Source organism: Alternaria atra (assembly GCF_907166805.1).
Source record: "Alternaria atra isolate CS162 genome assembly, contig: 35, whole genome shotgun sequence".
NCBI lineage: Eukaryota > Fungi > Ascomycota > Dothideomycetes > Pleosporales > Pleosporaceae > Alternaria > Alternaria atra.
Genome location: NW_025091334.1, coordinates 2,221,446 through 2,247,961, shown reverse-complemented (window position 1 = coordinate 2,247,961; position 26,516 = coordinate 2,221,446). Strand labels below are relative to the sequence as shown.

The 26,516-nt window shown below is 51.2% G+C and overlaps 9 protein-coding genes across 9 annotated transcripts; 4 read left to right on the top strand and 5 right to left on the bottom strand.

Annotated features, from left to right (window-relative positions):
- Window positions 1–651: 651 nt before the first annotated feature.
- Window positions 652–2,630, top strand: ALTATR162_LOCUS11643 (uncharacterized protein; the record flags this gene model as incomplete). Its single annotated transcript, XM_043319285.1, has 2 exons — window positions 652–747; window positions 813–2,630. The coding sequence occupies 2 exons, from the start codon at window positions 652–654 to the stop codon at window positions 2,628–2,630; spliced, it is 1,914 nt and encodes a 637-aa protein (XP_043175220.1).
- Window positions 2,631–3,565: 935 nt separating this feature from the next.
- On the top strand, window positions 3,566–5,398 carry ALTATR162_LOCUS11642 (uncharacterized protein; the record flags this gene model as incomplete). Its single annotated transcript, XM_043319284.1, has 4 exons — window positions 3,566–3,756; window positions 3,826–4,654; window positions 4,712–4,895; window positions 4,944–5,398. 4 exons carry the CDS (start codon window positions 3,566–3,568, stop codon window positions 5,396–5,398), a joined length of 1,659 nt encoding a protein of 552 aa, XP_043175219.1.
- A 183-nt stretch (window positions 5,399–5,581) lies between these two features.
- On the top strand, window positions 5,582–6,310 carry ALTATR162_LOCUS11641 (uncharacterized protein; the record flags this gene model as incomplete). The annotated part of the gene is made up of 1 exon (XM_043319283.1): window positions 5,582–6,310. The coding sequence occupies one exon, from the start codon at window positions 5,582–5,584 to the stop codon at window positions 6,308–6,310; it is 729 nt and encodes a 242-aa protein (XP_043175218.1).
- Window positions 6,311–6,466: 156 nt separating this feature from the next.
- Window positions 6,467–8,399, bottom strand: ALTATR162_LOCUS11640 (uncharacterized protein; the record flags this gene model as incomplete). The annotated part of the gene is made up of 2 exons (XM_043319282.1): window positions 6,467–8,317; window positions 8,370–8,399. 2 exons carry the CDS (start codon window positions 8,397–8,399, stop codon window positions 6,467–6,469), a joined length of 1,881 nt encoding a protein of 626 aa, XP_043175217.1.
- A 245-nt stretch (window positions 8,400–8,644) lies between these two features.
- On the bottom strand, window positions 8,645–10,833 carry ALTATR162_LOCUS11639 (uncharacterized protein; the record flags this gene model as incomplete). Its single annotated transcript, XM_043319281.1, has 4 exons — window positions 8,645–9,669; window positions 9,721–10,243; window positions 10,298–10,729; window positions 10,780–10,833. 4 exons carry the CDS (start codon window positions 10,831–10,833, stop codon window positions 8,645–8,647), a joined length of 2,034 nt encoding a protein of 677 aa, XP_043175216.1.
- A 1,004-nt stretch (window positions 10,834–11,837) lies between these two features.
- Window positions 11,838–12,938, top strand: ALTATR162_LOCUS11638 (uncharacterized protein; the record flags this gene model as incomplete). Its single annotated transcript, XM_043319280.1, has 1 exon — window positions 11,838–12,938. One exon carries the CDS (start codon window positions 11,838–11,840, stop codon window positions 12,936–12,938), a length of 1,101 nt encoding a protein of 366 aa, XP_043175215.1.
- Window positions 12,939–16,479: 3,541 nt separating this feature from the next.
- ALTATR162_LOCUS11637 (uncharacterized protein) lies at window positions 16,480–17,529 on the bottom strand (the record flags this gene model as incomplete). The annotated part of the gene is made up of 2 exons (XM_043319279.1): window positions 16,480–17,159; window positions 17,223–17,529. 2 exons carry the CDS (start codon window positions 17,527–17,529, stop codon window positions 16,480–16,482), a joined length of 987 nt encoding a protein of 328 aa, XP_043175214.1.
- Window positions 17,530–18,635: 1,106 nt separating this feature from the next.
- On the bottom strand, window positions 18,636–21,195 carry ALTATR162_LOCUS11636 (uncharacterized protein; the record flags this gene model as incomplete). Its single annotated transcript, XM_043319278.1, has 4 exons — window positions 18,636–19,704; window positions 19,761–19,882; window positions 19,934–20,568; window positions 20,622–21,195. The coding sequence occupies 4 exons, from the start codon at window positions 21,193–21,195 to the stop codon at window positions 18,636–18,638; spliced, it is 2,400 nt and encodes a 799-aa protein (XP_043175213.1).
- A 1,748-nt stretch (window positions 21,196–22,943) lies between these two features.
- ALTATR162_LOCUS11635 (uncharacterized protein) lies at window positions 22,944–26,459 on the bottom strand (the record flags this gene model as incomplete). The annotated part of the gene is made up of 1 exon (XM_043319277.1): window positions 22,944–26,459. One exon carries the CDS (start codon window positions 26,457–26,459, stop codon window positions 22,944–22,946), a length of 3,516 nt encoding a protein of 1,171 aa, XP_043175212.1.
- Between the last annotated feature and the right edge of the window lie 57 nt (window positions 26,460–26,516).

Genomic DNA, 26,516 nt, shown 5'->3' with positions numbered 1-26,516 from the left:
ATTGTGGAGATGATCTATGCCGGGATGCTAGTGAGGCGGGAATTTTCGTGTACCTTGGGTCGGTCGTCCCGATAAGACGGGCGCAGCACTTTAGCCGTACCTTGTGCACTAACTGTTAGGTAACCAGACATTTTTCTTTTAGTACTGTTACTTTCAAATACGATCATGGCTTACATGGTACGCAGATCGAGTCCAATCCATACTGTTCTTTTCCACAATTCGCTGCGCTAAGCCACCTTAATCGAAACGTTCGTGGCGAGCTGCAGCGGCATGCTTGATGCACTAGCGACATTCACACGCTACAACTCTGATTCTTGGCGCGGTTAGGGAACAGCAAAGTGTAGGATTTGAGTACTGTATCGAAATAGTATCCTGGGCTGCAGTGTTCCAGAACGATATTGTGGCGCAGAGCTGAAGTAGCAGCAGGCCATACTATTGAGTTGTCAAAATGGCAGGTGTAAAATCGGTATTCTGACATCTCGTTCTAGGTCCGTGAGGGAGGTGTATGAAACCTTCAAATCAGCTCGAGAAGCCATGCTGTACCTTCTTGTGTATAGCTAGTTCAGACTGGCCATTTAAGTCGTCCATCAGTCGCTACTTCTCGTCCAATCATTTCCTAACTAAGGCTTCTCATCATTGCCCTTCTCAACAATGGGTGCAACTCCTGTCAATCCATTTGTTGATGTGGACGAGATACTACCCATCCAATCCACTTCTTCACCGCGCCCCCCTGTGTCAGATGCAACCGTACGTCCTGCACTTCGTTCGCCAGCAAGCAATGTTTCTCACCCTAATGATCTACAAATCCGCAGCCTGCTTTCCTTTCATATGGGTCCTCAAGATCGATCAACAGCTGGGATGACCAACCTCCGCCGTATCCATATGGTACACCTTGTTTCTCCACCATAAGTCTTCCTCACTCCAGTAGCGAGTCGCTTCCCCTCCGCCAGGGCGCGGCCAAGCGTGACCGAAGAAATCTAGCTTTCCGAGGCTTCTCAACCACGAAGCGTAAGACCTTCAGTCATGTTCACCCGAGGACGATATGGCAGATGATCGATACTCGCGAGGTATTCTGGCCATTCACTTGGAAGAAGTACATTATCCTCTTCGCTGTGGCAGCGCTTGCCGTCGGAGTTGCGATTTCAGATCACTATTTCGGCTGGATCAAAAAGTCCATGGAGGTAACGAGGAGCAACATGCTGCCAGTCCTCATCATCGTCCTTGGTCTCGAACCGATCATGATCACCATCATCTTGCTGGTAGCCCGGGTACCTCCTCTTCACCCTCCTGTTGGTCCGCCTGTCGAAGGGGCTGCTCCAGACGTCGAACTCGACGTGGAAAAGGCCATTTTCATCGTCGAAGCTACACCAGAACATCGGACTGCACTCGTAATGCCATGTCACAACAGCGACCACGAAGCCACTAGCAAGGTTCTCAAGAGCGCTTTCGTCCACTTCCGACCACAAGACATCTTCGTCGTCGATAATGGTCGCACCAGACACCCTACCTCCCCCGAGTTCCGCAACTTCATCCGAAGCGAGCACCCTGATATCAACTACATCTGGTCTCCCATTGGTAGTAAGAACGCTGCACAACTCGTTGGTGCAATCGCTGCGAAGGACTATGACTGGATCATGACAGTGGACGACGATGTCTCCATCCCAGCAACATTTCGTCCCCCAATCACCAAGATGGATGACATTACAAAGGGTTGTGTCTTCCCTCTCAAGGCTGTCGATGCTAATGGCGATGTACCACTGTGTCTCGTCGCATGGCAAGACTGCGAGTACAAGATAAGTGGTCTCACCAAGCTCGCTGAGGCGTCCATTTGCGGCGTATTATATCCACATGGTGCAGGCTGGTTCTGCGAAAGAGACACACTCATCGATCTCATCAGCAACTACCACTCCATTGACTTCATCGCGGAAGATGTAAACACGGGTCTATCGATGCAGAAGATGAAGAAGCGCATTGCTTTCAACGCAACATGTGTGCTCGAGACCGAAGTTCCAACCACCGTCCTTGGGCCAGGTCTCAACTGGTGGAACCAACGTTACCGCTCGTGGGAGATGGGTCGCCATGGTCGTCTTATCGCTTTCACGGACCGCATGTTGCTCTCTCTCAATGGACCGACAACACCATGGGGTATATTCACTCAAAAGTTCATCCACCTCTACTCCATCGCTACCATCGTCGTGGATTGGGTCCGCGTTCCTGTCTTCGTCACGATGAGTGGTGATCCAAACTTCTGGCAACTCGGCCTTCCGCTAATGCTCGCTGCCATCCTTCCCATCCTCGCCTTCAAGTACTTCAACGCGCGACATCGCCCAGATCTTCAACCCCGGTTCTGGGCTGCCATGACCTATCCATTGTATAAGCAGCTGTACAGTCTCGTATCCATATTTGGTGCTATCCGTGCGGTTATCTTCTACGCTGGAGGCCACAAGAAACCAAAGACGATCAAGAACATGATCAAGGATAACGATCCTAATGCTGTATGGCTTGACCCTCGCTTTGAGGGCAATCCGGCTTACCTCGCCGATGAGGCCGAGGCTCTTCTCGCTGCCGCGAAGGAAGATGGCAGCAACAAGGTGCCTACCTCTGTGTACATATCTCCGGCTTCTCCGTGATCATGTTTGCGTGGGAAGTGATACACAGAGCAGAGTTTCTTTTGTTTGACGTTCTAGAAGCTCCTTGTTCAGAATCTCCAACCCTGAAACGGTACCCTTTCTTTAATTTACTTATAGACTCACTAAAATAATGGCAGAGTAATGCGGAATTGTAATCACGGCTTACAACAAGAGTTCATTGCGCAATGCATGTGACTGTATGTGATGTTGGACGAAGTCGTGTAGAGGTGACACGCGGAAGGCTGCGCGATGCGACACCTGGAAAAGAGAAGGTCTAGCCGGAATCTGGACTAGCGTGTGTACACAGGCCGTTTGTCACGTTTCGCCCTCCTTTCGCCTTCGCCATGTCATCATTGCCTTGTGGACGCCAAAACTCCAAGAAGAAATATCAGCCCTTTTCATGCCAGCTATCGTGAATTAGACACTTTCATTGCGCGTATTCGTTTAGTCTTGATTGGCTCGTCTTTCGGTGCTCTCTTACGACCGGTCGTCATCGGTGTCGCGCAAGAACGCGCCGATGGTTAACCCCACTACTTTCGGCAGCTATTCTGAGCCCGAAAGGCTGAAGCTTACTTGCATTCATACTATCAAGTGGCACTTTGTTGCATCGTGTGTCCTATTCGCTACCACTACAACAAATGCGCACTCCGGTTGTAGGTAGACACGCACCACCGACCCTGAACGACGCTGTACTATGCGCCGCTAGGGAAAACATTAAGGGCTCAAACATAGCAAGCATTTCCACGAGCGGGTAGTATCTACGCGTCTGACCGGTCCACCGGGCCTGGTCTCCACTTCCCGGTACTTACAGGAACATTCAATCAGGGTAACCCATTTTCCCCGCGTTGCTCATGTTCATTGTTCGCATCCTATAAATTATAACCACCTTCGGAGTTTTATCACAACTTGGCGAATTACTCGAGCAGACGAGAAAGATGACCGAAGAAACTCAAACACCAAAGACCTTCACCTTCCATCATGTCGAACTAGGCCCTATGAGTGGCATCGTCACGCCCAGCAATGTTGTTCAGTTTCGCGCCATACCATATGCTACGATCTCAGCTCGCTTCAAGCAGTCTGTTCTTGCAGAAACGCTTGCGGGCAAAAGCGATTTCATAGAACATGGGTAATGACCTCTCTTCACAGCCGGGTTGGCTTACGCTCCAGTATTGGTGAGGGATTCTAACATTCTCAGCTACGCATGTCCGCAAGTCTTTGGGGCCGACATAATGGGAGGTGGTAACTTCCCTGGCGAGAGCTTCCCACCCAAATCCGACGAACTGAAATGCGCCATCCTCCAGCTCAATGTACCGCTCTCGTGCCTCAAAGACCAGCCACTTTCTTCAAAGCTACCTGTACTGGTCTACATACATGGCGGAGGTTTCGTGCTCGGCAAAATCGATGAGCAGCACAACACAGCTCTTATGGTGGAGCAATCTATTCTCGACTCTCAGCCCGTCATCTCAGCGAGCATACAATATCGTCTGGGTGCGCTCGGTTACTTGCACACCCCAGAATCTGGAAACGCAAATCTCGCTCTGAACGATCAGCGGAATGCACTGCTTTGGATACAAAAGTTCGTCGAAGGATTCGGAGGAGACAGAAAGAAAGTTACAGTGTTCGGCGAGTCTGCTGGATCCATGTCAATATGTGGTCACATGCTGTCTGCTCCTCCATCATCAGGTCCGCTTTTTCAACGAGCAATTCTGATGTCTGGTATCCTCGGGCCGACGACGGCACCATTATCACTTGAGAACGCAAGCAAAACTTACAAGAACTTCTTGCAAAGAGTTGGCATTGAGGAAGAAGGAGAGGCCGGCCTTGAGCTACTACGTCAATTGAACGTGCAAAAGATCGTCGATGCATCTTCAGGATATCGCGCGGATGGTGGCATGTGGCTCTCTGTCCAAGATCCAGGATGGTTTGGTGATGCATCCGGTACCGTGACTTGGGATCGCATTCCTGAGTTGCTTAGCAAGTGCGAGTGGGTCAACGAGATCATGCTGGGGAATACGGGCTTTGAGGTAAGACGCCCTTGCATATCGGTGCGTTTGGTACAAGAAGCTGACTCGGACATACAGGGCACAACTTTCATGTCGCAAATAGCCGCTGTCAGCCCGGACGCTTTTCTCACTGGTATTGCAACTCAATTGGGCGAGAAGGGCGCGGAGCTTGTTGGTAAAGCTTATGATGTGACTCCGAAGATTGACAAGAATTTGTTCTTGACAGCAGGTGCGCGTTGGATGGGCGATGTCGTCTTCGATGGTGAGACGCACTCCAGTACCGTGCAAAATGCGTAGCTAATCGCTATAGCGCCCACTCACCAACTAGCACAATACCTCACCCAGCACACGAACAAAAAGGTCTACCGCTACGTCTTCGACGTCCGCAATCCTTTCCCTAGTAGTCCCCTCTGGCAGCAGGCACATCACTGGGTTGACGTCTACTTCGTGTTCAAAACATTCCAGTTCCGCTACCCGACTCGAAGACTTAAGGACATCTCCACCCAACATGCGCAAATTTGGATCGGTTTTGCGAACGGAAGTACACCATGGAAAGAGTACAAATATACTGGCAACGGAGACGAAGTGGTAATGGTCGCGGATGAGAGAGATGGCTGGGTAGAAAGGACGGTTGGAGAGCATGAAAAGTTGGTGGATAACACCTGGCGGAGGTGCGAAGCGTTGTTTGAGAGTTGGGACAGTATGAGAGGCAAAGAGTTCTCGCCGTTTGACATCGACCCTATGAAGGCGAAAAAGGCACCCTAGGCCAAAGGTTTTATCCGCTGCTACTCAATCATTTTGAGTCATATCAGCGCTAGGCCTTATGTCGCTTAGCGCCGCTCTCCTTCCGCATGAAGACCCTGCGAGCCATTATGCCCATCGTCTTTCCAAGTGTATTAATACCCGTGCAAGCCTATGAGTTCGAATTGGATCCCTACAGACTTCAAAATGAGTAATCAAAAATCCTCAATACCTGTTTCGCGATTCGCACTTCTCACACCTCGCCTCATCCTTGTGCCCACGCCATTGGCCATCTCTATAGCATCTTACGTCGCTCTCTACGCTGATCTTCATGCCGACGCTGCCTTCTGCGAGATGGGATTTGGCAGTGCTTTTCCCGTCCAAGCACGAACCCAAGAACAGATGCAGCAAGTAATCGCAACTAGAGATATCGCCCGATCCTGGGACAAGAGAGCGATGGGCGACTTCGCAGTGGGCTGGCGACCGAAGGACGAACTTGGAGAAATAAAAGGTCAGCCGTTAGTTGAATCGAGCGAGAAAGCGCAAATCATCCATGAACACGAGATGGAAAGCATTTGTCGGACGTTCGATGACGTCGAATGGCTAGGTTACGCGGGTGTCCGGGACGCTACCACGACGTCTCTTCCTCCACGTGACGCTTCAGATGCTCCACTACCACCATGGGAAGAAATGATCGAACTGCGCTACGGTGTTGCGCCAGCGTGTTGGGGCCAAGGCGTAGCTCGCGAGGCCGCAGAAGCAGTCATGCAGTGGGCGGCCACTGAGAGGGGCGTAAAACGATTCGTCGCTGAAACTGAGAGGGGGAATGCGAGAAGCGGGAGGGTGTTGGAGAAGATGGGGTTTAAGAAGAGTGGCACTGGGTATTGGAAAGATGAAGATGAGGTGGAGTGGGAGAGAAACGCTGCGAGTCCTTGATAGCGCTCGGTGAATTATGCGCATACTTTAAAGATCTATCTTGAGCAAATTGGAGCCGTCTTACGTTCATAATAGTATCCAGGTACCTTCCGCCACTAATGGTTCCTCACAGACATCGAGGCCGATTCGTTGTAGCTTGCTTTTGACCATTTCTTATCACAGTTCTCCATGGAAAAGAGACTGCGGAACGCCAAGGCCTCGTTCCGCCTGTATTGGTGCAGGCAGATTCTCTGCTTTCTTCCGCTTACGCTGCCTGCCTAATTCTTTCTCATCTGCCTCATCTAAAGCCACATCCACTATTGGAGTCAATTGCCTCGACCTTGCCAGGCAATGGCATAACTGAACGCGGATGCTACGCTCTTGTTCAAGGAGAACCCCTCTCATTAAGCCTTTTCCGATAGCAACTAGATCATCCAGGTCTTTCTTACGGCCGGCGAGAGAGGGACCTTTGAATATACCATAGATGTAAACTCGACGCAAGCTCTCGCACTCGATCAGAGGCCGGAGTGCAGATAGACCCAGTATCCGGTCTAAAGGACGTACTGTGTGCATGGTAGTCCGATGATGATTATAGTTGAGTACGGTGGGGTACCAGATTGCAATACTGATAGTGAAAAGGGATTGAGAAGCAGCTGCGAGCTCCACAGTAGGGTTCCTGGTCGAAAGTGGTGCTGGCGAGGATCTGAAACAATGCTCAAGAGCAGAGTTGAGGTTTTTAATCATCCGTAACCCTTTACCACGAGGGATCGCGACCAAACGATCGTAGAACCACGTGCCGCCGCTGCTCTTCTTGAAATCGAGATCAAACCGGCCCGTGTGCTCAAGCATGTGGACGATGATCACGCCTTGTAATTGTTTGCAAGTGAGAGCTAGAGCAGGGATCCAGCTTGCGAGATAGCTGGAATTCCCTGGTTGTGGAAACAACGTAGTCTCGCTCTTGTCGCAAAGAGCCAACGAACCTTGGTAGATCCACATGTAACAACATTTACCCCAGGGATTGTGATGACAATCATTGCTCAGTCGTGTTTCTTGACGTACCTCAAGATGATCCTGGTGATAAACAGCCTTTCGAAGTTCAGCTGGGAGTTGCAAGAAACGAGGAAAGTCCGAGGGTGGCTCGTATGACATATGTCCTGTCACTGCTGCGGCGATGTCCTTGAAAGCCGTCCAGTCGATTGGATCGATGCTATTCTCGTAGTACAACCACTGAATGATACGTCCAGAAAACTCTCGAAATACTGTCACCTCATCATCAAACCAGTTGTCGAAGTCGTTGGTAAACCTCAGATAATGCTCAGCCGTCTTTGCGAGATCCCGGAATGCCAGCTGTTCGATAGCTACCAGACCATTCGTGCTACGGTGCATGTATGTTACCGCGGTCGGTACGTCCCGTGACAATAGGATATCAATTGAGGTCCAGTTCACTAGGCCCCGACTATTATCGCACGACCAACTCCAATGATCCACCACGGAGTACTGTTCAAGATACAACATGTCATACCAGCCTGCCATGTGGAGAAAGACTGCATCGTCAATCGATCCATATCCCATGTAATCGTAGACCACTCTTAGCGTCTCCGGTATGTACTGCTGGTGGTACGGAGCGTATGGCTCAAAGCTACATTCGCGATCTCCCTTGAGGTGTGACATGCACGTCTTCGCCATCTCTCTGAACTCTCTATCTACAGAATCTCTGTAGAAACACGGAACGTGCCGTAGATACGCCATACCTGCAGTTGACAGGCCACGAAATGCCTCGATGAGTGGATCGTAGGATGGGGCGACGGATAGGCCAGAACTGTTCAGATTTTTCGCAACAGAGTTACCTAACTCATGAGTCGGTGGGGTATCCGAAGCGAGGCAGTTTTCGTATTTGATAAAGCCTCTAATGCTTTCGAGAAGCCCCTGAAAGGCGTCGATGAAGGAGTCGTCGTCGGGCTGTTCCACGCAAGCCTCTAAAGCCGTGGCATTTTCGACAAGGAACACATCCTCAGCGTATCTATGTTCCTATCACCATCAATCAGCCAAATAAGCAAAAGACTCAGTTTCTCAGACATACTGCCACCTGGTAGGTGATGTACTTTGGCATCGTGGGTTGTCGACGTTGAGTTCAGGGTGGGGTGGTAGAGAATCGGGGTTTGAAAGTACCGAACTAGTGATTGAGCCACATATAGCTGAGCTATATATGTCTGGGACATTGTGTGCAGTGTAGATGCACTAGTAGTTTGATTCAGGCACCAGTGTATGTCACTCAGCAGTCGCGCGAGTGAATACTGCATTGACCAGCCAGCACTCCAAGCCAGTGCCTAAGCTTCTCGACTACGTACTATAAGACTAACAGCAAACCTGCCCGTTTGTCGGATCATCATTATATAGCACACTTCTATTCACCTCTTGTGTGCTCGGCGCAACATCTAGTCCAGGGTTCTTGTCAAAGAAGTTGACCGGCTTCAACCCAACCAACATCTTCTCACACGGCATGACTGGCCAATCCTCAATCCTCGGATTATGAGTTGATCCAAATGTATGCCAAACCACGACATCCTCACTCCTCACATTCGCTTCGTTCTCCTCTTTAGCTCTCTTCTCAATCGCACTCGCAATACCCTCACCACCCATGGACTGCATCGTGTACTTGCCCGAAGGAAACATCTCGTCCTCGCGGTACTTGGTCACCCATACCGCATGCTTACCGTACTGGGATCGCCGGGCGTGAAAGGACGAAGGATGAGCGAGTAACATTTGGCTGTATGAGGGCAGCAGCTTAAAACCTACTGGCGTCTGCGTCATTGAGTTGATCTCTGCTTCATTGACGATCTTGAAGACGCGGTTCTTAGTCAGATCGAGGTCGAATCCGCCTTCGCGTTCGATATAACTAGTGCGAGTCTCGTAACCGACGCCGAAGGGGTTATGCACATCAGGATCATGGATGGGCATTGAGTGCGACTCTTCGATTACGACGGAGTTCTTGTGACCGTCAATAGCTGGGTCGATGCGCAGACAAAAAAGGTGCTGATGATAGGGTGCAAGCACGCCCGGCGCTACAATCGTTCCGAACGGTGGTTCGGGCTCTCCGAGGGCGATGGGTGCGGTTGAGAGGATGCCGGTCGCCCGGACTTCATAGTGAATCGAGGCATCTTGGCCGAAATTGAAGGCAAAGATGTACTCGTAATTGCTTACAGTGATGATCGTTTGCAGAACAAGGATGCGTGAGCGTGCAACTACGGCATGCCCGGTGCGGAAGTTGGTATGTTTCCAAAGTATGCCATCGTCTTGTTCATGTAGGCATACTACGTTGGGCAGCTTGAGCGGGAGGCCGGAAGAGGTATTATGCCAGCCGTCAAAGTAATTAATAGTGCCTGCTCCATTTTCAGTATTACTAAAGCTCTCCGTGATGTGGGAAGACCTACCAAGGCAGTCACAACCGAGTTGCAAGTTGTTCGCATTGATACCTGCACCATCATTTCCCAAATCAAACGCCCCCTTCCTTGGATACGGAGCTCGTGGATCTCCATAGGGGACAAACATCTCCGCCAAGGACAGGCGGTAGAACAGGTTCCGCCCACCGTATCGAATGTCATGCAGAGTCAGTCCTTCACGATAATTGAATCCCACCCTGAATGTCCACTTTTCCCAAGTGACCATTTGACCATTGACCTGAAACGATGGACCCTCTGGCTGATTAACCTGATACGGTTTCGTAGTGGTGCGAGGACTGGGTCGTAGATCCGGATGGTACTCGCTCGCATCCGCCGCATGGATCTTCTGGCGATCAAAAGGGCGTTTCTCATTGTGAATTTGCTCGTTGCCGGAAGAAGGCAAACGGTAGACCTTGGTGACTTCTAACTCTTCAGAGACCTCGGCGCAGATGTCGAGTGGGTACGCGTAGTAATTCGCATCCGGGTGGGCGAGAAGTCGGAGGTAGAACCAACACTGAGTTTTGAGTTAGTAATAGTGGGTGTTTACGCTAAAACTTCAAAGTAGTACCATTGAGATGCGGCGAGACATGTCGTTTGCGCCATCAGTAGCGTAAGCCCAGGGTTCAATGATCACAGATGCTCCTTCTGGTAGATCGAGCGTCTTGATCTCGGCCTGAACTTTTGGGTCGGCCATACACGCTGCTTCGACCTCTTTCATGTACGCCGAGTCGATGTACGAGTGCTTTCCTTCAAGATGCTGCTGCTTGATGACATCATTGCTGTCGATAGCAACAATGAGTTCCAACAGGTCGATCGTCCCCTTCTTGCTTCTAGAAATCACCTCCACGCGAGCGCACCGACTAATGTTGGGTAGTGTTTGACCTCCCTGATGCTCCGTTTCGAGGTATGTGATCAGCTCTTCTTTGAGTGGCTCTCTCAAGGTGATGACCCGAAAGTTTAAAGTCTGATCTTTAAACAATGATTGGACCACATTGGCGGCCTGTGTTTGTGTTAGAGAACTGATCAGAAAGACTGTACAGTTTGACCAACCTTCGTTATTTCCTCGGGCGTAAGAGGGTCTAGCGGATGGGGTACGGACGGCATAGTTCTGTCTTGTAAAGGCGTCAAGATATAAGAGCAGTAGAGCGGCTAAGAAAAAATCTCGATATTCTAGGGCCACAAGAACAAAGGGAATCAAGAGCCTCTTATAGGAACCTCTGGTCTTGGTGGTTTGCGATAGTGCGTGCTTCATGATTGGTCAGGTATGACCTCGGAGTTTTAGCGCGGAACCATTCGCCTGCGCCTGCCTCCAAAGGTTCGCTTCGGCCATCATCACCTCCAAAGGTAACAAGCATCCCACAATACCGCACCTTCAAAGGTAACCCGGAGTGGGGGTTTCGGCACTACATTGGCGCCTTCGCAATGTACTAGGTAGCATGACGCTGGTTACGTCACACGTTCTTCGGCCTACAGTTCGTCAGTTGCGGTATGCAAGAGTTTAGCCGATCAAGGAAATGGGTTCATAGAACTTACGGCTGGTATCACAGTCTATTACCCCCAAAGCCTCTTTCTCTCCGCATAAGGGTACTCGTTAGGCTTTGACTACTAACGATGATAACAGGGTTATGGTACGTCTTCTTCGCCTACACGTGGTAATCCGCAGCACTTGGTAGCGCAAGAGCACCAGAGTATGGACGTTCACTGTCTGTCATCTACAAGGCTTACCTTCTTGTGTTACTCTGTCCAACCCATAGCTGACCAACTCGAGCTATGGGGGATAATGTAACCAGCTTCACGCGCAATTAGTGATAGCGAGCCATTTTGACGTACGCACTGCTCATCCGTGAAGCTTAGATTGCCGCAATGGACGGAGTGAATACAGCATCAATCTATCCCGTACTCTGAGTCAGAGTTTTGGTTTCTGCCTTGGGATCAGATTAGCCCTTGGTTGCATATGAATCGGCCCTTATAGGAGAAGAGTCCCCTATACACACCATTGTAGCCTCCACTCTTTTTATCGATCAACCCAAAGCATTCAAACACCACTCGACTTATAAGTAGCAAAATCAAGTTCTTCCTAGCTCTTTCTAATTTTTATGGTAGCTACCATGTCTTCTTGGGACTACGACGACTACGACGACTACGACGACTACGATGACTACGACTACTATGCTTATTATGGCTACGATGACACATCGGAAGCTTACGAAGAGCCATTTCCACTACATTTTCTCCCTTTCCGCAACCTTTGCGAAGCTTCCATGGGCTACCTAGACACGCAGGAAGAGTACCCTCTCTACGATGCAACGATGATCGAGTTTATTGCCATCGCTGATTCCGCTGTTGCCGGTACGGCCTACGTCTATGAACTCAAGTTTCACAAGTTCATCGTTCTACCGCCCGAGTTACGTCTAAAGGTCTACACGCACTATCTGGACACCGCGCGCAGCGACTCGACACTGGCGAAGCATCTACACGTCGACAGGTTCAACAACCCATGTTGCACCTGGCGCTGGCCCGAAGACCTCATTATCTGCGACCGACATTCAGGGAACGAGCTTCCCACAGCCAAATATGCGCCCTGGCTCCCTAATCTCGCCTTCGCGAACAAACAACTCTTGGGTGAAGTCACCGTTTGCATGCTCTCGACAACCAAATGGTTCGACTTCAAATACGAGGAATACAAGACCTTCAAGGTCGTCCGTTGGTTCATGGACTTTCTTTCCACCTTCCCCACTGTCATGGTCGATGGTGTGGCTACTACGGAGGCTTTCAAGGCCATCAAGCGCATCGGCTTTCCACATGCCTCCAAGTACAACGAGCAACGTATCGGATGTGTCGTCAACGAAAAGAACCCCGACATCACCTTAATGCTCAAGTGTACGAAGCTCGATACAATCGCAATGGTGTTTAACTGGCGCCAGCTCGTCAACAACACGCACGCCCGAGAGCCTCGCGATCTACATGACTTTCTTGACTTTTTCCACTTCGAACCGATGCTTGAACACAAGAACGTCAACAATATTCATCTCGAGGGCGTGTATCCCAGGGAGGAGGAAGGGCAAACTATGGCTTGCTTGTATGCGTTTGGCGAGTGGCTTGTGAAGGGGTTCAGGAGACGGGGTCGGGAGGTGAACGTTCATGTGCAGAAGCGGTGCGGCCCATTTGTCGGTAGGACCGTGGGACCGAAGCTTGTGGTAGATGAGTAGGTAGCGAAGGCTGGGTAGGAAGCAGGCCTAATAATGGGTTTTGGCACCATTTTGATGCAGGCTAAAGACACTTAGATGTACCTTCATTTGATGAGCTCGGAAATACAACGGGAAGTACGATCAAGGAAGGTAAACATTGCGAGTCGCTCTCCGGTGCATGCACACTATGGAATGGTGTCAATCAAACCTTCATCGAGTGAACGATAGAGTTGTGATAGACAATATAATCGTCATTTTGGATTGGGGGGTTTCCCCACTTTCTATTTCCTGTTCATCTACAACCGCTCCCTTAGTCCTCGCTACATGATCACTGCTTTCCTCTCCACCTCCCCCACTCTCCAGCGAATAAGTTGAGAATGCACATTCTTCCCAAACTACAGATAACAAACCATGAACCAACCTCCAGAACAACTGGTTTTTCCCTGCATCCCTCCATGTATAATCTGATCTCCCTTCCACTCATCTACGAAAACGCAAGCCAAGCCCCAAACGCCGACGCTTCAACCAGCAACAACAAAACGCCCATCGCCATTCCACTCCCAACACGTTCACTCGGGCCCATCATCTTACTTTCACCCTCTCCTCTGCTAGCATTCTTATCCGCCACATGGCCCAAGAAGATCCACCCCAAAGCCGCCGCAACACTAACCCCAATCAGAATCGTCATGACAACCAGAATCCTCACTTTCGAAAACGCATACACCAAATTCATCATAGGAACCTCTTTTGATATCTCTGGAGATGGAGAAGGCGCGAAATCGGTTGAATGTGTGGCTGCAGCGCGGCGCGCCCAGGTAACCACTAAGTACTTCTTCCTGCCATTAGCGGGATTTTTGTACAACTTCAAAAGATGTGTTACGGAAGGGTGGGGAGGTGATGTTGTGTATGTCGTGTCTTTTTCTACGAATTCAGTTCGTCGCGTAAATGGTGGGCTGTTGTTGACGTCGTCGTTGCTGTTGGCGTTGTTCACTGTGATCCTACGGCAGCAACCTGAGCGACGAACAAATCTTATACCCGTCAATGTCCTCGCGCTGAAGCTGAAGAGATTCCCAGTCAGTTCGCGGTTAGCTGCTCGTAGTTTTTTGGCGAAAGCTTCGTCGTCAAAGGAGTTATCGGCGCTGTGGTTCCTCCAAGCCGGATGCGGATGAGTCTTCTTCTTTTCGTTATTGGTGCTACCGTAATCCGAACAGCGAGTCAGGACAGTAGCTGGTACGAGGATTTGTACTGACCTTCCCTTTCTATTCCCCCTTCCATATCCTCCTGTTTCTCCACCATCTCCTTCACAGCCACAACACATCTTCCCCATTCCCCAGGTCCAACGCTGCAGCCCAACCCATATAGCCAAACCATCGGTCTCCTCTCTCCTGCTTCCTTTTCCTCTTCCACTACCCTTCTCCTCGTCATTCTTACACCTGATCAACCCCTGCGCACTCTCATTCCTTTCCCTCCGGCTTCTCAGATCCAAGCTCTCCTTGGGATTCGTAACAAGCCCAAGAACATTTTTTCCTTTCCGATCGTCATACGGCGTTTTAACCTCATTCGGCAGATAAAGTATACATTCCTCGCGGAAAAGACTCGTACGCGCCGAATCCAAGCTAGCATATTCCTCCGTATTACGACCCGAGTTGAGAGGGGGGAAGCTAGGATGCCTCACACCACTTTTATTGTAGCTCGGTTGAGGAAACTCGGGACTAGTCGCCGTGAAGGGGTTCGGGGTGTTGTTGATCGTCTCCCCAGAAATTAGGTTCGCACCTCTTGGAACCCCATTTCCATCTCCATTCATTCCTGTTCGAGTCGATAACGGCGATAGTGTGACTCGGCGGTTCGCTGAGAATGAGGCTGTCGATTTGGGCCATGATGTCGTAGTTCCTGAATTCAGGTAACTGCGACCTGCGGCTGCCCTATCTATATCTCCACTAGGTTTTGGATCCGCATTCAGAGCTTCTAGAGCGCGCATAGTGTGGATGTGAGCGTTGATGATAGAATCCGTGAGTATGCTATCGGATGTCGATGTTGATATATTGTTTGGGTTTGACGTGGTGCGCCTGTGGTAGCTACCTCGGAAAGTAGAGGAGAAAGTGGGACTTTGCGGCAGGGGCGTGAGTGTGTCTTGGACGAGATTGTTCAACCGCGGGGAGAGGGGTGATATGGGGTATGCGGGAGATGCAGGAAGAGAGTCGTTGTAGCCGCTGAGTATGGAATGCCTGGGAGAATCGATACTAGATCTAGAGGATATAGTGTCTACCAAGCGTATGCTTTTTTGGTTCAATCGTCGCAGAGACATCTGGCGCGCTTGGCTTGTTGTTCTGCTGTCGACTGCTTCGGAAGTATGCTCTTCGTTGATTCCGCTGTAGTCTGAACTGTTTACCGGTAGACTTGTAGTGTTAGGTAATGAGGTGATGGTGCTCCGGTGTCGACTTCTTCCACGTGGTGTGCTCCTGTCATCGCTGTTTATATCGTATGGTCGATCTCGGTGACCAGTTCCAGAGGCTGAAGTAAAGGTTTGCGTGAATCCGCCTGCGCTGTTTCCACATTCGGACTCGGATGAGCCATCATCGAAGAAATCTGCGCTAGGTATGAGTCGGTTGTGCATGGTCTCGGTCTCGCTCATGGAAGGATGAACAGATCCGCGTTTCGTAGGTGAAGCTTCGACAATGTGCGGCAAGTATGCCAGTGTAGGAGACAATCTTTCGAGCGGGTGATTAAGAAAGATAGTCCCTGTCGAGTCCAGTGGACAAGATAGAATCACAGGAAGTGCAGGGTCCACAGGGTGCTGTCTAAGCGGATCGAATCTCTCAACTAACCTCAAAGCCGACGGGGGCTGTGCGCTATCCATCCTGATATCTCTCACCACCATCTCAATCCGTGTCGAAGCAAGATCAGCCACTCATCCGCGCGTCAGCAGGATATCCCCTCCACCTCTTAAAAAGATCGACACGCATATCTAGCTTGTCTCTGAAACACACACATCATGAATACGGGAACCATGTAGCTAAGACAAAGACAAGTCAAGGCATGTTGACGCGGGGTCGTGGCGAGTGTCCGGAGAATTAAACAAAGAGGACAAAGAAGGCACGCATAAAGAGTTGGGGATCTACATTCAGCGTGTTACCAACTCCACATCCACGGTAATTGTTCGTCAATCAGATGTGAGATGTTGTTGGTTCGCTGTTGTTTCGGGCGCAGAGAAGCGAAGAGGGTTGCGGTTGCAGGTGCATTCCGTTGGACCCTCCCATCCCTTGCTCAGATCACATGGCCACCGTCAGAACTAATCCATTGGATTATCAAAGGGAAAAGGTGGCGCAGTTAGAGAAGGAATCTATTCGCAAGAAGATACGGACGAAAGGGACGAATCCTGTCTAGAAAGCAGCCCCTTACCTACTCTATACATAAGCGCTGGAGACGTGAAACCTAAACAACGCCATACGCAATGCCACCAACATCGTGTCCTTGGATCAACATAAGATGTACTGGACTCGTAACCATGAAAGAGATAAAAGCGTCATCCGTGGAAAATTGTATAGAGGGCTTGGAAGGATGCCTACTCGCCGTCGCGGTCGAACATCTTGGTCATTGCCTTTTGGGCAAGCTCTACGCCGGCAAATGTGGCAGCGTTGGCAGGCACGGCTCGTGCCATGGCAGGTCCAATACCAGGGAAGAAAGCCTTGAGACCGCCACTCGCGTGGATGCCTTTGATGGTTCCGCTGATTGTTGGCCGGCCTTCCGCACTCTGCAATCGCGACTTGATAGTGTCAACGGGGAAGACGGGTATCCACATGGCGATACCCGCAGCACCACCAGCAACCATGACCGCACCCATACTCAGCGATCCAGGTTGTCCCGTAACAGGGTCTTTGGGCGTGAGACTACGTTTAACGGTCTCGTATGTCGCAAAGTAAAGCGCTGATCCGGGACCATCACGCGCCAGTGTCATGGCAGAGCCACGGTATACTGACTTGATGCCACCCTCCTTGTATAACTGCCTCACAACATCCATACCACCAGAGTACCTAGGCTTCTCGCCGGGAGCCAGGGTCTTCTGTCCCTGAATTTGTAGAAGCACTTTTACGCGCTCGAAGGGGGCGGTGATGATGGTCATGGGGATGGCGCTGAAGAAACCAGCGGCGGAGACCTGTGCGACGCTAAATTGATTGTTTTCGACCTTTGAGACACTGGAGACGAGTTGCTTGCCGAGATCGTAACCCCAGAAGGATACAGCGACTGTCAAATATCAGCTCGTGCTCCATCTCATCGCCCATGCCGTGCTCCTTCTTGGGTACTCACACATTGGCGTAACACCAACAAGCGGCGCAGAAACACCCGCGTACAACCCCCTAGCAAGTCCCTCCTTGGCGATGGTTTTCTTCACAACGTCCATGGCTCCTGTGTAGACACCCTTCTCCGCAGTCTGCATGCGCACCTTGACCAGATCGAAAGGGTGGCCCACAACAACAGCAAACACACCACCCACACCTCCAGCTAACAGCGCCCGCAGCGACTGCAGCGAGGACTTGGACGCAGCCTTGACATCTTCCTTGAGCTCCGCTGTGTTGGGTAGCTTCTCGATGACTGAATCCGTCGTGTTGGACATGGTGGGAAGCTGTGGTGGGGGTTCGCGTCCGTAGGTCCGGAGTGGGATGAATCGATTGCGCGTCGCAGGACCAGATATCAAGACTGAAGAAGCTACCTGAAGCAAGTAGGAACCTATGCGACTAACTCCCCACAACACGGAGAAAAGTGAATATTCGTGGACACAAAGTGGGAGCAGGCGAGCGTAGTTCAGGCATGTGCAAGCTCCAGTGCTCCGGAGAGCTGGGCTTACGTCGGTCCAGGATTCGGCTGGCTGGCTATTTCCCACTTGCCGAGGCTGATCGGCGCCGAACAACCCGCGCACCTCGTCTTTCTACACTTACCATTCCATTGGCTCGTACGAATCATGTGACAGGATTGAGGTGTGCCAAGATATTCAGAACATAGTGTTTAGTCGTTCAAAGAAAAGGAGGGTGCAAGGTGAGTCTTGGAAGGAGTGAGAAAGAGGTTTGGCTTCACATGCCAGAAGCTTCGATCCTCTGGTCCAACGGTGCGAGGCTGCTAACATTCTGTATTCGGCATCATCCCACTTTCCTTGTCTTGAAAAAATGTATATATAGAGGGCATCTGTTGCAGGTATCGAGCACTTGAGAGGAATCTCGAAGCGCGCTTCGTCTAACGAGCTATCAAGTGCCAAAAATTACAACGTAGTCAGACCTATGGCGTAGATTCTTTCGTTGCGACGACCGACATCAACATTCTTCCCAGGACGAGGCTTCTTAACCGGAGCAGTTGAGGGAGCGGTGGGATCCTCAACACACACACGCACATGTCTTTTCCTTGGTTTATATGAGGTGCTGAGGAAGACAAGCAATCTTACTCCCCGCGAACCACCTATCATCAAGCAAATCGGCATCAACAAAGAAAGTATAGATGAACGAAGAACAAGAACCAGAGAAGTGATAGTAGGAGTAAATTAATAGAGGTGAATCATTACTTATATTCATTATTACCTTAACCGGCCATATATATATGTCTGCCATATCTTAATCATCTCTATACATCACCAAATATCGTTGCTTAAATACCGTTGAAAACTCAAATTCTCAGAAAAAAAAAAAACAAAACGCAAACCAGGCGTCGTCGTCGTCGTCCAATTCTCATCAATCAATCCCTATTGATGACCCTTAGACTCCTCCTAGGATTCAACAGCACACCCCTGGCGCCCCAGAAACTAGGTTCTTGGCCATCCAAAAGCCCATCCACAACACTGCCCTCACTATTTCTCCTCCCCCATTGACCACCCGCTCCGGGTCCACCATACGCCGTAGCATCACCGCTAGCCCTCCTATTGATATCGAATGAGCCAGCAGCCGCGCCTCCATGGCTGCTTCCTCCAAGCGTACCCGGCGGTCTCTCCGAGCTATTCTTTCCAGACGACGAAGTAAAAGTACCCCCCTGTTTCTCCGCGGCATTGGCACGCGTTTGTACGGCAGCGGCGTGCGACTTCCAAATCTGCACCTGCCGCCTGTAAATCCACGCGCAAAACGCAAAGTATGCTGCAATAATGGCAAACACGCCTGCAATAACACCAGCAACGATGGCACCAATATTCGGTCCACTGTCCCCGGAGCTACCAGCAGGGTTTCCGTTGATGACATTAGTAATCGTCGCGCCATCTGGTCCGGTCATGGTGTACGTTTGCGGTTTCCCGGTTGCGAGGGGACCTTGTGTAGGTGTCTGGACAGGGGCGGTCAAGGTGGCGCCGCCTGTTGCTGCACCGCCGATGACGCTTTGAACGGCTTCGGGGACGGCGTAGCCGTATGATCCTTCGATGCCGGCGCCGACGCCGAAACCACGTTGATTGATTTGTTGGGCGAGGGGGTTGCCGGTGCTTCCCTTGTCCTTGGCATTGTATCCTTGGAGTGCGTTCTTGCCTGTTACAGCGGTGAATTGATTGCTCCATGCTAGGCTACTCATGTTAAAGACGTAGATGCCGGGGGCGTCGCAGCCGAGATCTGTATTGTAGCCGCCGAGGACGATCATTTGCGCGTCCCAGACTTGGCAGAGGTGGCCGGCGCGGGGAGGAGGGATGCTGGCTTTATCGGTGCCTTGTTCGACTTCGATCCAGGAGAATGAGGGGACGGAAAGGATCCACATGTCGTCTCGTTGCGTCTGAGTGCCGGGGTCTCCTAGGTCTTGGCCGGCGAACATGTAAATGTTGTAAGATGAGCCGCTAAAAGTGTTGTTAGTAACAAAATCGTATCAAGGTAGAGTTCTCGACAAACTCACTCTGCTGCAGCTCCCACAACTGTACAGGGATTCACACGATACTTAGGTGTCTTTCCAGAGGTACTTTGCTTGTACCAAGTCGATGTAGCGATATCGTAAACGTCGATAGTGTTCATTTGCGTCTACGTTCTGTCAGCAACTTACTCGTCACATGCACACGCAATCCAACTTACAAAGGTAGCATTGTCACCACCTGTCAACCCAATCAGGAGACCCTCGTCACCAAAACCAGGAACGTAGACAAGAGCACTATCCGCACGTTCAGGGAAAGACGCAGTGTTCTGCAGTCCACCATAGGTGATGTTGCGCCAGGCACCATCTGATCCAGCTGTCTTCCCATCTGCCAACGACTCCACAGCATTGTTAGTCTGTCCCGGGAACGTAAATTCCAGCAAGCTCTTCAGGTACACCCGCGGAGTCTGAATGCTCCAGCCTTCAGTCGTAAGAAAGTCCAGATGGCCAGCGAAGTAGAAGCCCCTACCCAGCGTTGGGACACTAAGACCAGCACCTTCAGCAACGCGTTGAACAGATTGCCCGGCATCCTCCGCCTCCTGGCCAGCCGATGTCTTCGGGTCTGCGTGTTCGATCCATTGCTTGCCTCCAATGTTGTACTCCCAAACTGAATTGTTCGCGGGATCAGCCTGAGGACTGTCAGAGAACTGGCCACCGTATAGCCATAGCGAATCGTGCGAAGCCCAGAGCTGACCGAGCGAAACAGCTGGTGGACCGGCGGGCTTGGGAAGACCGGTCAGAGCTGGAGAGCTGGCTTGCCAGGATTCCGTAAGATCGAGGGTAAGGAAGTCGTTGTCTGTGTGAAGTTAGCATTGCGCTCAATTCGGACGGATTGTATATTCTACGCACTCCACGTATCCTGAGTCTGTTGGCTGTCGGTGGTTCGACGGAACCCGTACATGTATAGTGTTCCATTCACGACGGCGCTTTGTCCACTCCACCTTCTACAAGCATCGGTTGGGCTGTCTTCCCGTCTGGCAAGCATCGAGCGCTCGACATTGGCCTGGATTGCGTGCGTTGGGATAGCGCCACCCCGTACTCCGATATGTTTGAGGGGATTGAGTTGGATAATTGGTAGCATCAATGCCAGTAAAACACTGAAGAGGCCTAATCGGTAGAGCCTCGTTGGCATGAATGATTGCGAAGTGGTCGTGTAGGATTCGTTTGCCTCGTCGTCGTCGCATACCGATTCCCAATCATCTTCATCGTCAGCCAACCTCTCCCCCTCGGCGTTGAAGATACTGTTCGTACTCCGAAACCTCAGCATCTTCGCCGGCCGCAACCGCTTCAAAGTCTCTCCATGCGTCGGCACCGGGCTCCGTTCCTCCTTTATTTTATTTTCGTCCACCAGCCCAACCTCTGTGAATATCGACATGCGGCGGCCCTCGGCACGTGTCGCAGGTTGTGCTCGAACTCGCTCCATGGCTAACCAAAGTACCACCAAGTATTATTGCTGCGCAAACCCCGTGCAACGCCTTTGGTCGCGTGCGTGCTTGCAATGTCGTAAAATACGGCCGTAAAGCGTATACGAATTGTGTTTTCGCAAAAAGGGCTTCGGTCGACAAGTAAGATGTTGGGAAAGCGGGTAAATGGTCAAAATGACGTCTTGTTGTTCAGGAACAAGGTTGGCACCCTTGACCGTTTTCTATTCGACGAGCGAGTGAGGAGACGGGACACAACACAACCGGGCACTACATGCGCCGACGAAAGAGAGAGGAGGATAGTTCGAGGGGTGGTGGCAAGGGACCCGGTAACCGCAGGACGCTGATTTGCGTATCCTTCAAACAGCCGGAATGACAATCAGCGAGAGTTGTGTGTGAGCGAACGACGACAGCAGTACTGCACTTCGTAGCGAGCAGGGCGACGCAAAAGAAGACGCGCAACACCGCACGAGAATGAATCAACAGCAGCAGATGATTAGAATAGTACGAGTAAGATGGAAGGGGAAGGCAACGCCCACATGTGGAGTGCATACAGCAAACGGGACACGGCCTCGCCTCATTGAACCCGACAAGAGACGCTGACTGGCCACGGGTAGACAAGATACGTCATGGAGGGTGCCGGTAAAGGTGACGATCGATAATCCTGATAAATCGCGATTGGCTTTCAACGTCCACGCGCGAGCCGCATTGGTCACGGCACGACAGTTGCAAGGAGAGAAATGTCAGGGATACGCTCGAGGTCGGATAGCGGCGTAGCATGACCTAAGCCAAGCCATGTGGACCCTAAGCAGGGAACAGCCCACCATTTGTTGTTGTGACGAGGCGGTAATGCTCTCGAGGACTTTTACGATGCCTCGCGCATAATATTCTCTCCTTCCTCTTCGAACGTCTTCCACATTATATTTCGAGGTTGAGCTATCAACGAAGATGAGGTTTGCCCCGCGGCGGAGCCACTTTCAATCAATCAATCCAATAGATCACACTACCCACCATAACCCGCGTTCGTCGTATTGTACTCGGACCAAGACCCTGCTAATACGCTGACAGTACGGGTCCCCCGGAGATTTCGATAGCCTGTGCAGCGTGCAGTAGCTCTGCGTGCTTTCCAATGTGTGTGGAGCGTTTCGTGACCCCTAAATTCCCATCTTTAATTCTATTTTAACGCGCACTCCTGCATGTGTCACGGACAACGGGTGGTGGAATGTACTTTTTACCGTTGTTGGCGCACTGGGCGTAAGCGCGTTGAGAGTGGCGGTGCTGTGTGGATGAAACGCTTCCCGTAGACATCCACCGCGTCTAGAACAAATAACATCGCTTGTGCACTGCACGTCGCCTTCTGTTGTCAATGTGATACAGGGCTTTCGCTAGGCGTATCCATGTAAATACATATGGCGGCGACGCGCTACGCACGCGAATGATTATCGTGTGGGTAACAATGGGGGAAGGTGCCCAGGTGAGATCTCGGGTGCCAACCGACGCGATGTGGCGAATGGGGTTAGCTTGGGTTGTTGGCTTCCTTTAGTTACAGAGGCAAGAGGTCACGATGAGGGAAATACGAGGCTGGATGGGTCATTACATACTATGGCATGCATTATGCTAAGCTTCGTTGAAATAGTAACTCGCGGGTGACTATGTAGATTTATACTATAAAACACCATGTGGTACTATCGTTCCCAGTAGGCTGGACCCGATGCCTTTCCGCTGTCGGAAACGACCCTATGATTTTCTCCTACGACATATCATAGTACTCTTCAATCTCATTCCCATGTTTCTCGCTGATGAAATCCATAATATCATCAACCGTACCCGGGAGATCATCCACATCAACCTCTTTGTCGTTATCACGGAGAAGTTGAACCATCTCCTCTAGAGCCGTTTTCAATGTTTGCGCAGACCAAATATAGTTCCGATCTGTTGCCACTTCTTCTGCGACTCCTTCCCAGTCAATTTCTCCTTCCTCTTCGTCGCGACGCTCTTGGAGTTTGGCGATGAGGTCGTAGAGGTCGCCCCATTGCATTTTGGTGGTGTCGGCTATAGTTGGTTTTCCACCATCTGGAATGTTGGGCGTGCCGCTGGTTTGATTCCCTTCGCCGGATGGCTCCTCGTGCTCTTCTTGCCATACAGCATCCTTGGCGTCCTCTGGCTGATCATCGTCCATGTCTTCTGCTGGTCCATTGTGCCTAACGCTGGGCTTATTGTCTTCCTCACCAGAGATGTCCTCGTTCTCCTTTTGCGATGCAGCATCACTACCCTCTTCTAACTGGTCGTCCATCGTGTCTTTTGTCGGACTGTTGGGCGCAATGCTGGGCTGATCCTCCTCATCCTCGGCTGGGTCCACAATCTCATTGTCGTTCTGTACGCTTTCATTGCCATCATCGGGATATTGATCAGGTAGAATGTTACGCGTGACGCTGTATGGGGACCCTATACTAGACAGGTCCTCGTTCTCCATCAGCGCTGCATCATCACCGTCCTCCTGCGGTTCACCGCCGTTCGCATCCCTGACTAAACCGGGGTTGACATCGTCCAAAGGCTTGTCATTGCTCTCTGCATGCTCAGACTGGTCGTCTTCTCTAAGCTCCAGATCTTCAACCGATTCCTGAGACACCTTCGACTTGCGACGTTTCTTGAGTTCGTCCGATTTTAGATCATCAGTCTTCCGTGGTCGTCCACGCTTCTTTAGTGGCGGCGAGGTGTTCAATCCCTGGCCAGCACGAACCTCGTCCTCTTCTGAGTTCTCAATGTCATCTCCTATCGTCGTCGAGCGAGACTTCTTAAGCTTGTCGGATTCCACAACTTCGTTCCTCTGCGATTTTTTGTTCCTCTTCCTTGACGGCGAGCCTCTCGATTCCTTGTTAGCCTCTCTCTCCTCCTCTGAGTTATCAACAATGTCCTCTGTCTCAGTCGTGCGGAATTTCTTGAACTTCTTTACCACCGAGCCCTCGCTCTTCCCTGGTCGTCCACGTTTCTTTGGTAGCGGCGCGCTGTGGCTTTCATCCTCGTCCGAATTATCGATAACTTGCTGCGACTTGCCATTGTGATGCGCTTTGGGTGTTGCACTCTCGCCCTGCCGCGGTCGTCCACGTTTCCTAGGAGCTGGGTCGATAGCAGCAGATGCAGAAGAAGCAGGTTTGTGCTTTCTCGGCTTGTGCTCCACTTGGATGTGTGGCGGGGGGTCGCGCTTCTGCAAGTTCCTCCATTTTGCTACAACCTGGATCCGGCTTCGAGTGTTGTCCATCTCACGGCTGACTTGTTGCCAGCTGATGTCTTTGGTGGTGTATTCATCCAAGGGCGGTAATCCTGATTCAGCGCGATGGTCTTCGTCTCTCTGGGCGACCGTTGTGATGGCGCGCATGAACAGCTCTTCCTCCTCTGGATCCCAGCGTGAAGACTTCAGCTTATCGCCATATTGCAAGTAGTCGCGCCAACGATTCTGGCAGTCGTGCATTGAGCGATCACCCATACCTACTGAGATCATTTTCCATTTATTTGGGTGCATCGCATACAGATTTCTTAGTCGCTCGTCCTCCTCATCCGTCCATGCCCCGCTTTTGAACTGGTGATATGTCTGGCGGATATGCCTCCTCATCCTGTCAAACGAGCGTTGTATATTGATGTGCTTGATCTCATCCCAGAACTCAGCGCTCTCTCGTGCATCTTCAATATCTTGTGGAGTCCAATCGTTCTTTCCCGCTACGGTTCCATCGCCGCGGTTGAAGCCAGGGTCATGTGAATTCCATTGTATAATGTCGACAAGCTCCGATACTTCCAATCCCTTCCTCTGCTGGAAATCCTGGATAGCTCTACGGATCAGCTCTTCCTCGTCCTGGGTGAAGTCGCCGGTACTTCGCAAATCAGGAGGATGGTTCAATTCATGATCCACGTTCAGTGCCCTCTCCGCTGCAGTACCAATCTGAATCTTCCTTCTAGTATAAGTAAATTTGCCGCTCTCCCGCCGTGGTGTGGCCTTCTTCGCAGAGGTACCGTTTGATCGTCGTCTCTTCTTTTTCTCTTTCTTGTCAGACTCGCTGACATGAACATCGTGGGGCGGTGGGTCAGGTCTGTGATCTTCGTCACTGGAAACAGGCTCTCGCATAATGCTGTCCTCGTTGCCATCCTCATCCAATGGCTGGCCGGGTGTGCGAACTGGAGCAGCCGAGTCGGGAATCTCGTCTTTCGTCTTCTTCGTCTTCTTCAAACTGCCACGTGGTTTACGAGTAGATCTGTCCTTGGGAGTGTTGACTTCTCCAGCATCTCCAGGTTGTGCAAAACCATTGATGGTAGTCGCAACCCCAGTGTCCGGATTGTCGTTGTGCTCGGCGTTACCGCTGGCCTCCGTGTCCTCGCCATGTGCATTCGTGGGACGTGGATCATCGTCGGGAATCTCGTATATGTTCTTCGCTTTCGAGACCGGTGTTTGCGGCTTTTTGATTCGTTTCAATTTAGTCTTCTCGACACTCCGTAATAGGTCGCCATCTTCGTCATTGCCGTCATGAATGGAGCCGCCTTGGATAAGATCCCTTACTCTAGTCGCACTCTTTGGCTTACCAATCTTCCGCCGTTTGGCTGGTGTGGGTGTCCCGTCCACAGCTTCTATAGCAGCTTTGCGTGAATGTACGGTTTGCGACGCAGGCGCAGCCTCCGCCTTCTCAGGCAACCCTGATCCTGAATCGTCGACTTGTGAAGACTTGCGTTTGGATAACATATGTGGTTGAGAAGCTGCCTCGTCGGCAACTATGGTCATGTCCCCCTTATGAGTGATGTCTCCTTCTCGCATGGCGTCGCGACTGAGTCGATCCCGCTTTGTCTGCTTGCTCTTCTTGTATGTCCGCTTGCTTTTCGTGGCGCTAGACGGAACGACGTGGCTGGACATGGGTGATGAAGCAAGCGCGTGCGCGGGTGGTACGGCGATTTGCGAGTCTGGTACCTCGATTGCGGTCGAGTGCGTGAAGACGTTGGCGGCAGAAGATTCGGTTTCCAGTTGAGTCGCTGGAAAGGGAAACGGCGAGGATGTTGGAACCTCGCTTTCAGCTAGCTTGTCTTGGGGGGTAACCGGTGGTATTGCAATACTGTTCTTTCCAGACTTGTGCGCGCTCTTTCGCTTGCGTTTCTTCTGCAAGGGTGATGACGGGTCGTGGCTGCCGTTGGTTTGGGGGAGGGTGATGTCGTCGCCGTTGGTGCCATGGGCGGCAGCGCGCGTGCTTTCTTCGTCCATGAGCTGCTGCGATGCGGCTACATCGTCCATCTTCGGGTCTTCACCTCCAATGCGTTAGTCGTGTCTTTGCTCAAAAGGGTGCAGCCT